The sequence below is a fragment of the Oncorhynchus nerka genome, linkage group LG6 (assembly GCF_034236695.1).
Source record: "Oncorhynchus nerka isolate Pitt River linkage group LG6, Oner_Uvic_2.0, whole genome shotgun sequence".
Taxonomy (NCBI): Eukaryota; Metazoa; Chordata; class Actinopteri; order Salmoniformes; family Salmonidae; genus Oncorhynchus; species Oncorhynchus nerka.
In genome coordinates this window covers 13221346-13236322 of record NC_088401.1, presented here as the reverse complement: position 1 = coordinate 13236322, position 14977 = coordinate 13221346, and the positions used below count along the sequence as shown (strand labels likewise).

At 42.8% G+C, this 14977-nt stretch overlaps 1 protein-coding gene across 1 annotated transcript in view; it reads right to left on the bottom strand.

Moving 5' to 3' along the window:
* Positions 1-14977, bottom strand: part of LOC115117765 (semaphorin-5A-like) — a 251760-nt gene that overhangs the window by 97865 nt on the left and 138918 nt on the right. The window contains exons 7-8 of the mRNA XM_065019047.1: positions 10390-10603; positions 1818-2103 (exon numbers count right to left, since the gene is read on the bottom strand). Coding sequence (XP_064875119.1) covers positions 1818-2103; positions 10390-10603 — 500 coding nt within the window. The remainder of the gene's footprint in view (positions 1-1817; positions 2104-10389; positions 10604-14977) is intronic.

Below are 14977 nucleotides of genomic sequence, written 5' to 3'. Positions count from 1 at the left end.
GTGAATCAGGCCTTCATGGTCGAATTGCTGCAAAGAAAACACTACTAAAGGACACCAATAAGAAGAAGAGACTTACTTGGGCCAAGAAACACAAGCAATGGACATTAGTCCTTTGGTCTGATGAGTCCAAACTTGAGATTTTTGGTTCTAACTGCCATGAGATGCAGAGTCGGTGAACAGACAATCTCCACATGTGTGCTTCCCACCATGAAGCATGGAGGAGGAGGTGTGATGGTGTGGGTGTGCTTTTCTGGTGAAACTGTCTTTCATTTACTTAGAATTCAAGGCACACTTTACCAGCATGGCTACCACAGCATTCTGCAGCGATACGCCATCCCATCTCGTCTGTGCTTAGCGGGACTATCATTTGTTTTTCAACAGGACAATGTCCCAACACACCTCCAGACTGTGTAAGGGCTATTTGACCAAGAAGGAGAGTGATTGAGTGCTGCATCAGATGACCTGGCCTCCACAATTACGCAATCTCTACCCAATTGAGATGGTTTGGGATGAGTTGGACTGCAAATTGAAGGAAAAACAGCCAACAAGTACATGATTCCATATGTGTAATTTCATAGTTTTAATGTCTTCACCATTATTATACAATGTAGAAAATAGTAAAATAAAGAAAAACCCTTGAATGAATAGGTGTCTCAAATGTTTTGACTGGTACTGTATATATAGTATATATATATAGAGAGAGATAGATTAAGAAGCCAACTAAGCAGACACAATGCTAGCTGACTGGTATATACCTTTATATCTGTCCCTACCAGATCGTGTCTGTGGACTCAGATCACACTGTGAGTGATGGATGGTCTAAATTGACTATAAATTGAACACCGGGCTTCAATTAAGAGGTTCTGCCTCTCTGGCTAAGTGTCCAGATCGGGCCTGATGAATAACTTTGAATTTTAAAACTGTCACTTTAGCAAGAACGTGTCTTCTCTAAGATATTATAAAATAACATGAGAGAAACCAGTCTGAATCAAACTGTCAAACTAAACGTGAGTGAATGATGATAGTATAATATGACTGTTCATTATCAGCTGTACCTGAAGGATACTTCAGTGTTTTGCCCACTTCAAGGTCTATTGACCATAATACGAAAAGACATGAAGGAACCTCTAGGCAGAGTACACAGTGGAGGCTGGTGGGATGAGCTATGAGAGGACTGGCTCATTGTAATGGCTGGAATGGAATAAAGGCAACTGCATCAAACATGTGGTTTCCATATACGTTTGATGTGTTTGATACCGTTCCATTCATTCCATTAGAATGAGCCTGTCCTCCTATAGCTCATCCCACCAGCCGCCTCTGGCGTCTACCCTCTGGCTGGTATATCTGACCATTGCCTTGTCCTGCCCATTGTGACAGAGTAAGTCTGCACAGGCCCATGTTAGAGAGGGTAAAGTGTGTGTCTGTGTGTTTCTCTGTATGTCTCTGTCTCTCTGTCTCTCTGTGTTTCTCTGCGTGTCTCTCTGTGTCTCTCTGTTTCTCTGTGTTTCTATGTGTTTCTCTGAGTGTGTCTCTGCATGTGTCTCTGCATGTGTCTCTGCAAGTGTCTCTGCATGTGTCTCTGCAAGTGTCTCTGTGTGTCTCTGTTTATCTCTGTGTATCTCTGTGTCTCTCTGTTTCTGTGTGTCTCCGTGTGTCTCTGTTTCTGTGTGTTTCTGTGTGTCTCTGTGTGTCTCTTTTTCTGTGTGTCTCTGTGTGTCTCTGTTTCTGTGTGTTTCTGTGTGTCTCTGTGTGTCTCTGTTTCTGTGTGTCTCTGTGTGTCTCTGTGTGTCTCTGTGTGTCTAGAATGTATTTCTTACACGTTAGTAGTAAAGATCCCATAGAGCAGGTCTAACTCTGGCAGGTAGAACGTTCCCTGTAGTTCATTATAGTTGAACGGTATCTCCCCTGGTCGAGAGCAGTTCAACCGAGCCTTCATGAACGTGGTCCAGGTGTCCTCCAATAGGAAGCGTCCTCCAATGTCGTTCTTACAGACCCGGGCAGCGCGAGAGAACACGGTCCGACCGCAGTCGTGTTCCAACGCGTTCTCCCGAAAGAAGAAGTAGGTGAAGTTCCCGATGTCGTAGGAGGAGACAAAGTTAGGCTCTGTTGAAGGAGGAGACAAAGTTAGGCTCTGTTGAAGTAGGAGACAAAGTTAGGCTCTGTTGAAGGAGGAGACAAAGTTAGGCTCTGTTGAAGTAGGAGACAAAGTTAGGCTCTGTTGAAGTATGAGACAAAGTTAGGCTCTGTTGAAGGAGGAGACAAAGTTAGGCTCTGTTGAAGTAGGAGACAAAGTTAGGCTCTGTTGAAGGAGGAGACAAAGTTAGGCTCTGTTGAAGGAGGAGACAAAGTTAGGCTCTGTTGAAGGAGGAGACAAAGTTAGGCTCTTGAAGTAGGAGACAAAGTTAGGCTCTGTTGAAGTAGTAGAAAAGTTAGGCTCTGTGGAAGTAGGAGACAAAGTTAGGCTCTGTTGAAGGAGGAGACAAAGTTAGGCTCTGATGAAGTAGGGGAGAATGTTAGGCTCTGTTGAAGTAGGAGCCAAAGTTAGGCTCTGTTGAAGTAGGAGACAAAGTTAGGTTCTGTTGAAGTAGGAGACAAAGTTAGGCTCTGTTGAAGGAGGAGACAAAGTTAGGCTCTGTTGAAGGAGGAGACAAAGTTAGGCTCTGTTGAAGTAGGAGACAAAGTTAGGCTCTGTTGAAGGATGAGACAAAGTTAGGCTCTGTTGAAGGAGGAGACAAAGTTAGGCTCTGTTGAAGTAGGAGACAAAGTTAGGCTCTGTTGAAGTAGGAGACAAAGTTAGGCTCTGTTGAAGGAGGAGACAAAGTTAGGCTCTGTTGAAGGAGGAGACAAAGTTAGGCTCTGTTGAAGGAGGAGACAAAGTTAGGCTCTGTTGAAGGAGGAGACAAAGTTAGGCTCTTGAAGTAGGAGACAAAGTTAGGCTCTGTTGAAGTAGTAGAAAAGTTAGGCTCTGTGGAAGTAGGAGACAAAGTTAGGCTCTGTTGAAGGAGGAGACAAAGTTAGGCTCTGTTGAAGTAGGAGACAAAGTTAGGCTCTGTTGAAGTAGGAGACAAAGTTAGGCTCTGTTGAAGGAGGAGACAAAGTTAGGCTCTGTTGAAGGAGGAGACAAAGTTAGGCTCTGTTGAAGTAGGAGACAAAGTTAGGCTCTGTTGAAGGAGGAGACAAAGTTAGGCTCTGTTGAAGTAGGAGACAAAGTTAGGCTCTGTTGAAGTATGAGACAAAGTTAGGCTCTGTTGAAGGAGGAGACAAAGTTAGGCTCTGTTGAAGTAGGAGACAAAGTTAGGCTCTGTTGAAGTAGGAGACAAAGTTAGGCTCTGTTGAAGGAGGAGACAAAGTTAGGCTCTGTTGAAGGAGGAGACAAAGTTAGGCTCTGTTGAAGGAGGAGACAAAGTTAGGCTCTGTTGAAGGAGGAGACAAAGTTAGGCTCTTGAAGTAGGAGACAAAGTTAGGCTCTGTTGAAGTAGTAGAAAAGTTAGGCTCTGTGGAAGTAGGAGACAAAGTTAGGCTCTGTTGAAGGAGGAGACAAAGTTAGGCTCTGATGAAGTAGGGGAGAAAGTTAGGCTCTGTTGAAGTAGGAGCCAAAGTTAGGCTCTGTTGAAGTAGGAGACAAAGTTAGGTTCTGTTGAAGTAGGAGACAAAGTTAGGCTCTGTTGAAGGAGGAGACAAAGTTAGGCTCTGTTGAAGGAGGAGACAAAGTTAGGCTCTGTTGAAGTAGGAGACAAAGTTAGGCTCTGTTGAAGTATGAGACAAAGTTAGGCTCTGTTGAAGGAGGAGACAAAGTTAGGCTCTGTTGAAGTAGGAGACAAAGTTAGGCTCTGTTGAAGTAGGAGACAAAGTTAGGCTCTGTTGAAGGAGGAGACAAAGTTAGGCTCTGTTGAAGGAGGAGACAAAGTTAGGCTCTGTTGAAGGAGGAGACAAAGTTAGGCTCTGTTGAAGGAAGAGACAAAGTTAGGCTCTTGAAGTAGGAGACAAAGTTAGGCTCTGTTGAAGTAGTAGAAAAGTTAGGCTCTGTGGAAGTAGGAGACAAAGTTAGGCTCTGTTGAAGGAGGAGACAAAGTTAGGCTCTGTTGAAGTAGGAGACAAAGTTAGGCTCTGTTGAAGTAGGAGAGAAAGTTAGGCTCTGTTGAAGTAGGAGAGAAAGTTAGGCTTTGTTGAAGTAGGAGAGAAAGTTAGGCTCTGTTGAAGTAGGATAGAAAGTTAGGCTCTGTTGAAGTAGGAGAGAAAGTTAGGCTCTGTTGAAGTAGGAGAAAAAGTTAGGCTTTGTTGAAGTAGGAGAGAAAGTTAGGCTCTGTTGAAGTAGGAGAGAAAGTTAGGCTCTGTTGAAGTAGGAGAGAAAGTTAGGCTCTGTTGAAGTAGGAAACAAAGTTAGGCTCTGTTGAAGTAGGAGAGAAAGTTAGGCTCTGTTGAAGTAGGAGACAAAGTAAGGCTCTGTTGAAGTAGGAGAGAAAGTTAGGCTCTGTTGAAGTAGGAGACAAAGTTAGGCTCTGTTGAAGTAGGAGACAAAGTTAGGCTCTGTTGAAGTAGGAGAGAAAGTTAGGCTCTGTTGAAGTAGGAGAGAAAGTTAGGCTTTGTTGAAGTAGGAGAGAAAGTTAGGCTCTGTTGAAGTAGGAGAGAAAGTTAGGCTCTGTTGAAGTAGGAAAGAAAGTTAGGCTCTGTTGAAGTAGGAGAGAAAGTTAGGCTTTGTTGAAGTAGGAGACAAAGTTAGGCTCTGTTGAAGTAGGAGACAAAGTTAGGCTCTGTTGAAGTAAGAGAGAAAGTTAGGCTCTGTTGAAGTAGGAAACAAAGTTAGGCTCTGTTGAAGTAGGAGACAAAGTTAGGCTCTGTTGAAGTAGGAGAGAAAGTTAGGCTCTGTTGAAGTAGGATACAAAGTAAGGCTCTGTTGAAGTAGGAGACAAAGTTAGGCTCTGTTGAAGTAGGAGAGACAGTTAGGCTCTGTTGAAGTAGGAGAGAAAGTTAGGCTCTGTTGAAGTAGGAGAGAGAGTTAGGCTCTGTTGAAGTAGGAGACAAAGTTAGGCTCTGTTGAAGTAGGAGACAAAGTTAGGCTCTGTTGAAGTAGGAGAGAGAGTTAGGCTCAGTTGAAGTAGGAGACAAAGTTAGGCTCTGTTGAAGTAGGAGCCAAAGTTAGGATCTGTTGATGTAGGAGACACAGTTAGGCTCTGTTGAAGTAGGAGAGAAAGTTAGGCTCTGTTGAAGTAGGAGACACAGTTAGGCTCTGTTGAAGTAGGAAACAAAGTTAGGCTCTGTTGAAGTATGAGACAAAGTTAGGCTCTGATGAAGTAGGGGAGAAAGTTAGGCTCTGTTGAAGTAGGAGCCAAAGTTAGGCTCTGTTGAAGTAGGAGACAAAGTTAGGTTCTGTTGAAGTAGGAGACAAAGTTAGGCTCTGTTGAAGGAGGAGAGAAAGTTAGGCTCTGTTGAAGTAGGAGAGAAAGTTAGGCTCTGTTGAAGTAGGAGAGAAAGTTAGGCTCTGTTGAAGTAGGAGAGAGAGTTAGGCTCTGTTGAAGTAGGAGACAAAGTTAGGCTCTGTTGAAGTAGGAGAGAAAGTTAGGCTCTGTTGAAGTAGGAGACAAAGTTAGGCTCTGTTGAAGTACGAGACACAGTTAGGCTCTGTTGAAGTAGGAGGGAAAATTAGGCTCTGTTGATGTAGGAGAGAAAGTTAGGCTCTGTTGAAGTAGGAGAGAAAGTTAGGCTCTGTTGAAGTAGGAGACAAAGTTAGGCTCTGTTGAAGTAGGAGAGAAAGTTAGGCTCTGTTGAAGTAGGAGACAAAGTTAGGCTCTGTTGAAGTACGAGACACAGTTAGGCTCTGTTGGAGTCGGATACAAAGTTAGGCTCTGTTGAAGTAGGAGAGATAGTTAGGCTCTGTTGAAGTAGGAAAGAAAGTTAGGCTCTGTTGAAGTAGGAGACAAAGTTAGGCTCTGTTGAAGTAGGAAAGAAAGTTAGGCTCTGTTGAAGTAGGAGAGATAGTTAGGCTCTGTTGAAGTAGGAAAGAAAGTTAGGCTTTGTTGAAGTAGGAGAGAAAGTTAGGCTCTGTTGAAGTAGGAGAGAAAGTTAGGCTCTGTTGAAGTAGGAAAGAAAGTTAGGCTCTGTTGAAGTAGGAGAGAAAGTTAGGCTTTGTTGAAGTAGGAGAGAAAGTTAGGCTCTGTTGAAGTAGGAGAGAAAGTTAGGCTCTGTTGAAGTAAGAGAGAAAGTTAGGCTCTGTTGAAGTAGGAAACAAAGTTAGGCTCTGTTGAAGTAGGAGACAAAGTTAGGCTCTGTTGAAGTAGGAGAGAAAGTTAGGCTCTGTTGAAGTAGGATACAAAGTAAGGCTCTGTTGAAGTAGGAGACAAAGTTAGGCTCTGTTGAAGTAGGAGAGACAGTTAGGCTCTGTTGAAGTAGGAGAGAAAGTTAGGCTCTGTTGAAGTAGGAGAGAGAGTTAGGCTCTGTTGAAGTAGGAGACAAAGTTAGGCTCTGTTGAAGTAGGAGACAAAGTTAGGCTCTGTTGAAGTAGGAGAGAGAGTTAGGCTCAGTTGAAGTAGGAGACAAAGTTAGGCTCTGTTGAAGTAGGAGCCAAAGTTAGGATCTGTTGATGTAGGAGACACAGTTAGGCTCTGTTGAAGTAGGAGAGAAAGTTAGGCTCTGTTGAAGTAGGAGACACAGTTAGGCTCTGTTGAAGTAGGAAACAAAGTTAGGCTCTGTTGAAGTATGAGACAAAGTTAGGCTCTGATGAAGTAGGGGAGAAAGTTAGGCTCTGTTGAAGTAGGAGCCAAAGTTAGGCTCTGTTGAAGTAGGAGACAAAGTTAGTTTCTGTTGAAGTAGGAGACAAAGTTAGGCTCTGTTGAAGGAGGAGAGAAAGTTAGGCTCTGTTGAAGTAGGAGAGAAAGTTAGGCTCTGTTGAAGTAGTAGAGAAAGTTAGGCTCTGTTGAAGTAGGAGAGAGAGTTAGGCTCTGTTGAAGTAGGAGACAAAGTTAGGCTCTGTTGAAGTAGGAGAGAAAGTTAGGCTCTGTTGAAGTAGGAGACAAAGTTAGGCTCTGTTGAAGTACGAGACACAGTTAGGCTCTGTTGAAGTAGGAGGGAAAATTAGGCTCTGTTGATGTAGGAGAGAAAGTTAGGCTCTGTTGAAGTAGGAGAGAAAGTTAGGCTCTGTTGAAGTAGGAGACAAAGTTAGGCTCTGTTGAAGTAGGAGAGAAAGTTAGGCTCTGTTGAAGTAGGAGACAAAGTTAGGCTCTGTTGAAGTACGAGACACAGTTAGGCTCTGTTGGAGTCGGATACAAAGTTAGGCTCTGTTGAAGTAGGAGACAAAGTTAGGCTCTGTTGAAGTAGGAAAGAAAGTTAGGCTCTGTTGAAGTAGGAGACAAAGTTAGGCTCTGTTGAAGTAGGAAAGAAAGTTAGGCTCTGTTGAAGTAGGAGAGATAGTTAGGCTCTGTTGAAGTAGGAAAGAAAGTTAGGCTCTGTTGAAGTAGGAGACAAAGTTAGGCTCTGTTGAAGTAGGAAAGAAAGTTAGGCTCTGTTGAAGTAGGAGAGAAAGTTAGGCGCTGTTGAAGTAGGAGACAAAGTTAGGCTCTGTTGAAGGAGGGGGAAGGGCAAGAGAGAAAACAGAGGAGTTTGTAGAGAGAGCAATAGAGAGATAGCAAGAGAGAGAGAGAGCAATAGAGAGATAGCAAGAGAGAGAGATAGCAAGAGAAAAGCCAGAGAGAGAGAGAGGGATACAAGAGAAACATCCAGAGAGAGAGATATAGCGCAAGAGAGAGAGATAGCAAGAGATAGCGAGAGAAAAATCCAGAGAGACAGAGAGAGAGAGAAAGAAGAGAGAGAGAGAGAGAGAGAGAGAGAGAGAGAGAGAGAGAGAGAGAATACACTTGAACCCAATGCCATTCATGGTTGTGAGGTCTGGGGTCCGTTCACCAACCAAGAATTCACAAAATGCGGCAAACACCAGAACAATGTACAATGCAAAACACCAAATATTGCATGCAGAGCACAATTAGGCTGATACCCGCTAATTACCCAAATCCAGAAAAGAGCTGTTAAATTCCAAAAAAAGGAAGCGATTCCCAAACCTTCCAAAACAAAGCCATCACCTACAGAGAGATGAACCTGGACAAGAGTCCCCTAAGCAAGCTGGTCCTGGGGCTCTGTTCACAAACACAAACAGATCCCAATGAGCCCCAAGACAGCAACAAAATTAGACACAAACAAATCATGAGAAAATAAAAAGATAATTACTTAACAATTTGGAATGAATTTACAAAAAAACCCAGAGTAAACTAGAATGTTATTTGGTCCCAACAGATAATAAATAGTGGCAGAATACCTGACCACTGTGACTGACCCAAACTTAAGGAAAGCTTTGACTATGTACAGACTCAGTGAGTATAGCCTTGTTATTGAGAAAGGCCGTCGCAGGCAGACCTGGCTCTCAAGAGAAGACAGGCTATGTGCTCACTGCCAGCAAAATGAGGTGGAAACTGAGCTGCACTTCTTAACCTCCTGCCCAATATATGACCATATTAGAGACACATATTTCCCTCAGGTTACACAGACAAACCCAATTTTGAAAACAAACCCAGTTTTGAAAAACTCCCATATCTACTGGGTGAAATACCACAGTGTGCCATCACAGCAGGAAGATCTATGACCTGTTGCCACAAGAAAAGGACAACCAGTGAAGAACAAACACCATTGTAAATACAACTCATTTTTATGCTTATTTATTTAGGGGTCCATAGGATCTTGATGTAGAGCTGTGAGGTAAAAGTGATTAGGGGAAATAAATGATGTCATTCTTATTAATGACTTTTGTGTTCCAATAGTGAAACCTATTATTCATCCTGGGAAGCCTACGGATTCAGATGAGGAATCACCAAAACAGTGGTGTAGTGCCGTAAATCTGCTGACCTCCCACATCCACTCATTGCTGGGTGTTCATTTTTATGTGTGACATTATTGGACCTTAACCACATGCATTATCCTCCTTGACAGTGATTTAATCCACTTTTAAATTAAACATTATTTTTTTTGTTGCTCTTTCAAATGGTCTTCTCCTCCTCAGCTTTGCACAGCATCACTGGAGAAGAGAGAGAGAGAGAGAGAGAGAGAGAGAGAGAGAGAGAGAGAGAGAGAGAGAGAGAGAAAAAAATCTATTTTACATAAAATGAGTTGCTGAACCCTTTTCTCAAAGGTAGCTGCAACACGTGGAGCCTTTTTAATTATATATTTATTTTTATGGTTGTATTTTATGGGTTTAAAGCGAATCAGATCTCTGGTTGACAAGAGATTGACTCTTTTAGAGTGAGAAAACGACTCTTTTAGAGTGAGAGAATGACTCTTTTAGAGTGAGAGAATGACTCTTTTAGAGGGAGAGAATGACTCTTTTAGAGGGAGAGAATGACTCTTTTAGAGGGAGAGAATGACTCTTTTAGAGGGAGAGAATGACTCTTTTAGAGGGAGAGAATGACTCTTTTAGAATGAGAGAATGACTCTTTTAGAGGGAGAGAATGACTCTTTTAGAGGGAGAGAATGACTCTTTTAGAGTGAGTGAATGACTCTTTTAGAGGGAGAGAATGACTCTTTTAGAGGGAGAGAATGACTCTTTTAGAATGAGAGAATGACTCTTTTAGAATGAGAGAATGACTCTTTTAGAGGGAGAGAATGACTCTTTTAGAGGGAGAGAATGACTCTTTTAGAGGGAGAGAATGACTCTTTTAGAATGAGAGAATGACTCTTTTAGAGGGAGAGAATGACTCTGACTCTTTTAGAGGGAGAGAATGACTCTTTTAGAGGGAGAGAATGACTCTTTTAGAATGAGAGAATGACTCTTTTAGAGTGAGAGAATGACTCTTTTAGAGGGAGAGAATGACTCTTTTAGAGGGAGAGAATGACTCTTTTAGAGGGAGAGAATGAGTGAAGCAGCATATTCAATCAGCAGCCTTGTTCCAGGGGGGGCTGTGCTTCTTGAACTGGAACACACTGAGCTCTTCAGGCCGACAAGCTGATTTCATTGTTTTACTACCAGATGAAAATGTCACTTTGATGTCTTTCGACAAGGAAAGAGACAAACATGTCAATAAAGAACGAGAAAGATTTTGTGACATGATTTTTTGTTTTGTTTAAAGAAGTTAAAGACTTTGAGCCCTTGTTGTCTTGAAAGGAATGAAAACAAAACAAAGTGTGTTTATGGTCTTGTCATCAGTGAACTGTGTGACAGTGACAGACACCACAAGTTAACTCCTTGAACCCCTTTTCTACATCTCTATACTACTACTGCTTATCCCCCTACCCTTCACTTCCTCCCAGTACCCCGGCCTACCATTCAGCCATTTGGAGTTGTCCTAAAAGCATTGTATAATAACAGCCCACAATCCCCTACTCCCCTTTCTTTTACCCAGTACCCCGGCCTACCATTCAGCCATTTGGAGTTGTACTGTGCGGTGCGTAGAGGCGGCAGCCCCCCCAGACTGCGGTAGATAGCTGGGTCTCTGCCAGAGAAGTCCATGGCGGTAGCAGCATACAGATCTCCACTGGACGTGATCAGAGCTGTGGAGTTATGGAGAGGGTTGTAGGGACAACGGGCCATCCCACTGATCTGGTCATGGATCTCTGTCAGGTTGGTCAGCTAGAGGGGGCGGGGCAGGAGGGGGCGGGGCAGGAGGGAGAGGGGGAGGAGGGAGAGGGACAGATGAGGGGGGGGGGGCAGAGGTGGAGGAGATGAGATTCTTCATCTCATTACATTCTTGTCATGATTATCATCCACTCCATTCATGCTAATGCTAATCATTGCTTCCACCACACACACAGTCAATACACACATACACACACACACCTCTTGTCTTGTACATTATCAGCCCACCATGCCCAAGAGGTAATTGACATTTGTACAGAGCTCAGATTAAAAAGAAGGATATGGAGTCCCATGAACTATAATGCCTGTGAAACTGCTTTTCTCCTCTAGGAAAAAAACTGTCACTTATCGTTACCGTAGGACCATCTTACAGTACCCAGCTCAAATAGGGGCGGCAGGTAGCCTAGTGGTTAGAGTGTAGGGAAGGCAGGTAGCCTAGTGGTTAGAGGGGGGAGGCAGGTAGCCTAGTGGTTAGAGGGGGGAGGCAGGTAGCCTAGTGGTTAGAGGGGGGAGGCAGGTAGCCTAGTGGTTAGAGGGGGGAGGCAGGTAGCCTAGTGGTTAGAGGGGGGAGGCAGGTAGCCTAGTGGTTAGAGGGGGGCGGCAGGTAGCCTAGTGGTTAGAGTGTAGGGACGGCAGATAGCCTAGTGGTCAGAGGGGGGAGGCAGGTATCACGATAGTGTATCCTACATGAGTACTTCATCAGGATAGTGTATCCTACCTGAGTCCTTCATCAGGATAGTGTAAACCTGAGTCCTTCATCAGGATAGTGTATCCTACCTGAGTCCTTCATCAGGATAGTGTATCCTACCTGAGTCCTTCATCAGGATAGCGTATCCTACCTGAGTCCTTCATCAGGATAGTGTATCCTACCTGAGTCCTTCATCAGGATAGTGTATCCTACCTGAGTCCTTCATCAGGATAGCGTTTCACCTAGAAGCTTTGGGTCATTATAATGACTTGTTATTCCCCCTGGTAGTGTTGGGTCATTATAATGACTTGTTATTCATCCTAGTAGTGTTGGGTCATTATAATGACTTGTTATTCATCCTAGTCGTGTTGGGTCATTATAATGACTTGTTATTCCTCCTGGTAGTGTTGGGTCATTATAATGACTTGTTATTCCTCCTGGTAGTGTTGGGTCATTATAATGACTTGTTATTCCTCCTAGTAGAGTTGGGTCATTATAATGACTTGTTATTCCTCCTAGTAGAGTTGGGTCATTATAATGACCTGTTATTCCTCCTGGTAGAGTTGTGTCATTATAATGACTTGTTATTCCTCCTGGTAGTGTTGGGTCATTATAATGACTTGTTATTCCTCCTGGTAGAGTTGTGTCATAATGACTTGTTATTCCTCCTGGTAGAGTTGTGTCATAATGACTTGTTATTCCTCCTGGTAGAGTTGTGTCATTATAATGACGTGTTATTCCTCCTGGTAGTGTTGGGTCATTATAATGACTTGTTATTCCTCCTAGTAGAGTTGGGTCATTATAATGACTTGTTATTCCTCCTAGTAGAGTTGGGTCATTATAATGACCTGTTATTCCTCCTGGTAGAGTTGTGTCATTATAATGACTTGTTATTCCTCCTGGTAGTGTTGGGTCATTATAATGACTTGTTATTCCTCCTGGTAGAGTTGTGTCATAATGACTTGTTATTCCTCCTGGTAGAGTTGTGTCATAATGACTTGTTATTCCTCCTGGTAGAGTTGTGTCATTATAATGACGTGTTATTCCTCCTGGTAGTGTTGGGTCATTATAATGACTTGTTATTCCTCCTAGTAGAGTTGGGTCATTATAATGACTTGTTATTCCTCCTAGTAGAGTTGGGTCATTATAATGACCTGTTATTCCTCCTGGTAGAGTTGTGTCATTATAATGACTTGTTATTCCTCCTGGTAGTGTTGGGTCATTATAATGACTTGTTATTCCTCCTGGTAGAGTTGTGTCATAATGACTTGTTATTCCTCCTGGTAGAGTTGTGTCATAATGACTTGTTATTCCTCCTGGTAGAGTTGTGTCATTATAATGACTTGTTATTCCTCCTGGTAGTGTTGGGTCATTATAATGACGTGTTATTCCTCCTGGTAGTGTTGGGTCATTATAATGACTTGTTATTCCTCCTAGTAGAGTTGGGTCATTATAATGACCTGTTATTCCTCCTGGTAGAGTTGGGTCATTATAATGACTTGTTATTCCTCCTAGTAGAGTTGGGTCATTATAATGACCTGTTATTCCTCCTAGTAGAGTTGGGTCATTATAATGACCTGTTATTCCTCCTGGTAGAGTTGGGTCATTATAATGACTTGTAATTCCTCCTGGTACAGTTGGATCATTATAATGACTTGTAATTCCTCCTGGTACAGTTGGATCATTATAATGACTTGTTATTCCTCCTGGTAGAGTTGTGTCATAATGACTTGTTATTCCTCCTGGTAGAGTTGTGTCATAATGACTTGTTATTCCTCCTGGTAGAGTTGTGTCATAATGACTTGTTATTCCTCCTGGTAGAGTTGTGTCATAATGACTTGTTATTCCTCCTAGTAGAGTTGTGTCATAATGACTTGTTATTCCTCCTGGTAGAGTTGTGTCATAATGACTTGTTATTCCTCCTGGTAGAGTTGTGTCATAATGACTTGTTATTCCTCCTAGTAGAGTTGTGTCATAATGACTTGTTATTCCTCCTAGTAGAGTTGTGTCATAATGACTCTAGTGAAATCCATCTGTTGACCTGGATAATGCGTTATTAAACACCCTCACTGACTTAAATAAATCCCTGGGTAAAGTGTAATTAAACCACATCACTGGATGAATGAAAGCCCTGGGTAACTTGTTATTAAACTATATCACTGACTTAAGGAAAGCCTTTCCGTTTTCACAAGCAGCTCGATGTGAGACTCAGTGCTCAGACGTTTGGTTTGCCTGCCTTTGAAAGCGGGCCAAATCCAGCTCTCTGTGTTTAAAAATACTTAACAGCTCATCCTACACATGGCCCTGACACTTGTTCCCACTAAAAAGTCACACAGCATAACCTGAGGCAGCAGTTCTGAATACGTTTAAGAGGTGGAACGTGTGCGGTGTTGATATGTCATTATAACACATGGTGGAACCGTGAAATCTCACAGTGAATAAAATATGCTTAGAGCAAGATGTTCACCTCCATTCCTATCAATCTAAGCCGAAGTCATGTTTTTTTCTGAGTGGATTTATATAAACCAACATTTTTTTGTTACAATTTATGGGTAGACACATACTGTTGTGTAAATAAATGTTTGTTTCGATGGAAACCCTTGGAAATCCAAATAAATTATAAATACTGAATTATAAATACTATATTCTCCAATTGGGGTTCCACAATATCTAACCATACAGAACACAAGCCTTGTTTGACAGACACACTAAAGCTTCTCTATAATGCTGGCTGTAGTTTCGGGTTAATCAACGAGAGATGGACTTTCTACTTCCTCTAGGGACGTGACACTTATTCAAACAGCACAACAGAACCGGTCACTTGGATAGATTTATTACAGTGGGTCGACTTGGACCACTGTTGGTTCCGGCGACACAAACTACCTCCGCTCCGGGCCTCCGGCCTGACCCAGCTCAAACCCAACAGAGTGTCTGTGTCTGTGCCGGACGTCTGAGATGAAAAGGGGGTATTGATGGAGATCTTCCTGTGTGTTGAGGGAAGTGTTTGGGTCAAGCTGGACCTGGAAGATGGGTCTAATAGGAGTAGAGTGTAGATAGAGGCTGACTCATAGTAAACCAATGGGAGGAAGGAGTTTGTGAGACACTCAGCGCTACTGACTGGGCTTTCAGTTCATCTCGCTTCCGCTTCCTTTCTTCCTGGTCAGTTGCCATGTGACACTTCCTGGCAGCCGACTCGGACACGTCATCAGACACAGAGAGTGACAGGCTAGGAGGTGTTAGATGTCTGAGTCAATGATTCCTAGCTGTCTACAGGATAGATGAGGACATTGGGTCTGCAATAATAGGCTCTATGTCATCGTCACCACCATCATCATTATCGTCATGATCAATACCATGGATAGAGGATTGCATTCCCACTTTACTCACAATGGCAAATATAATCCTGCCATTCGAGGCCATAAATATTGGTATAGTGTTAAAATGAATTAGAATATTGAATGAGGACATTTGAACAGTGACTACATTATTAATGAACAGGATATTCATCCTACTTTATGACTTAGTGGAGACCAAATGTATATTGTTATCTCCTCGCTCCCTCTCCTCGCTTCCTCTCTCCTCTTCCCCCTCTCTCCCCAACCTCATTTAAATGCCAGTCAACTCAGGAAGTACACTACAATTCCAATTTCTCTTCAATGCTTTTCAATTAGGAACAATTT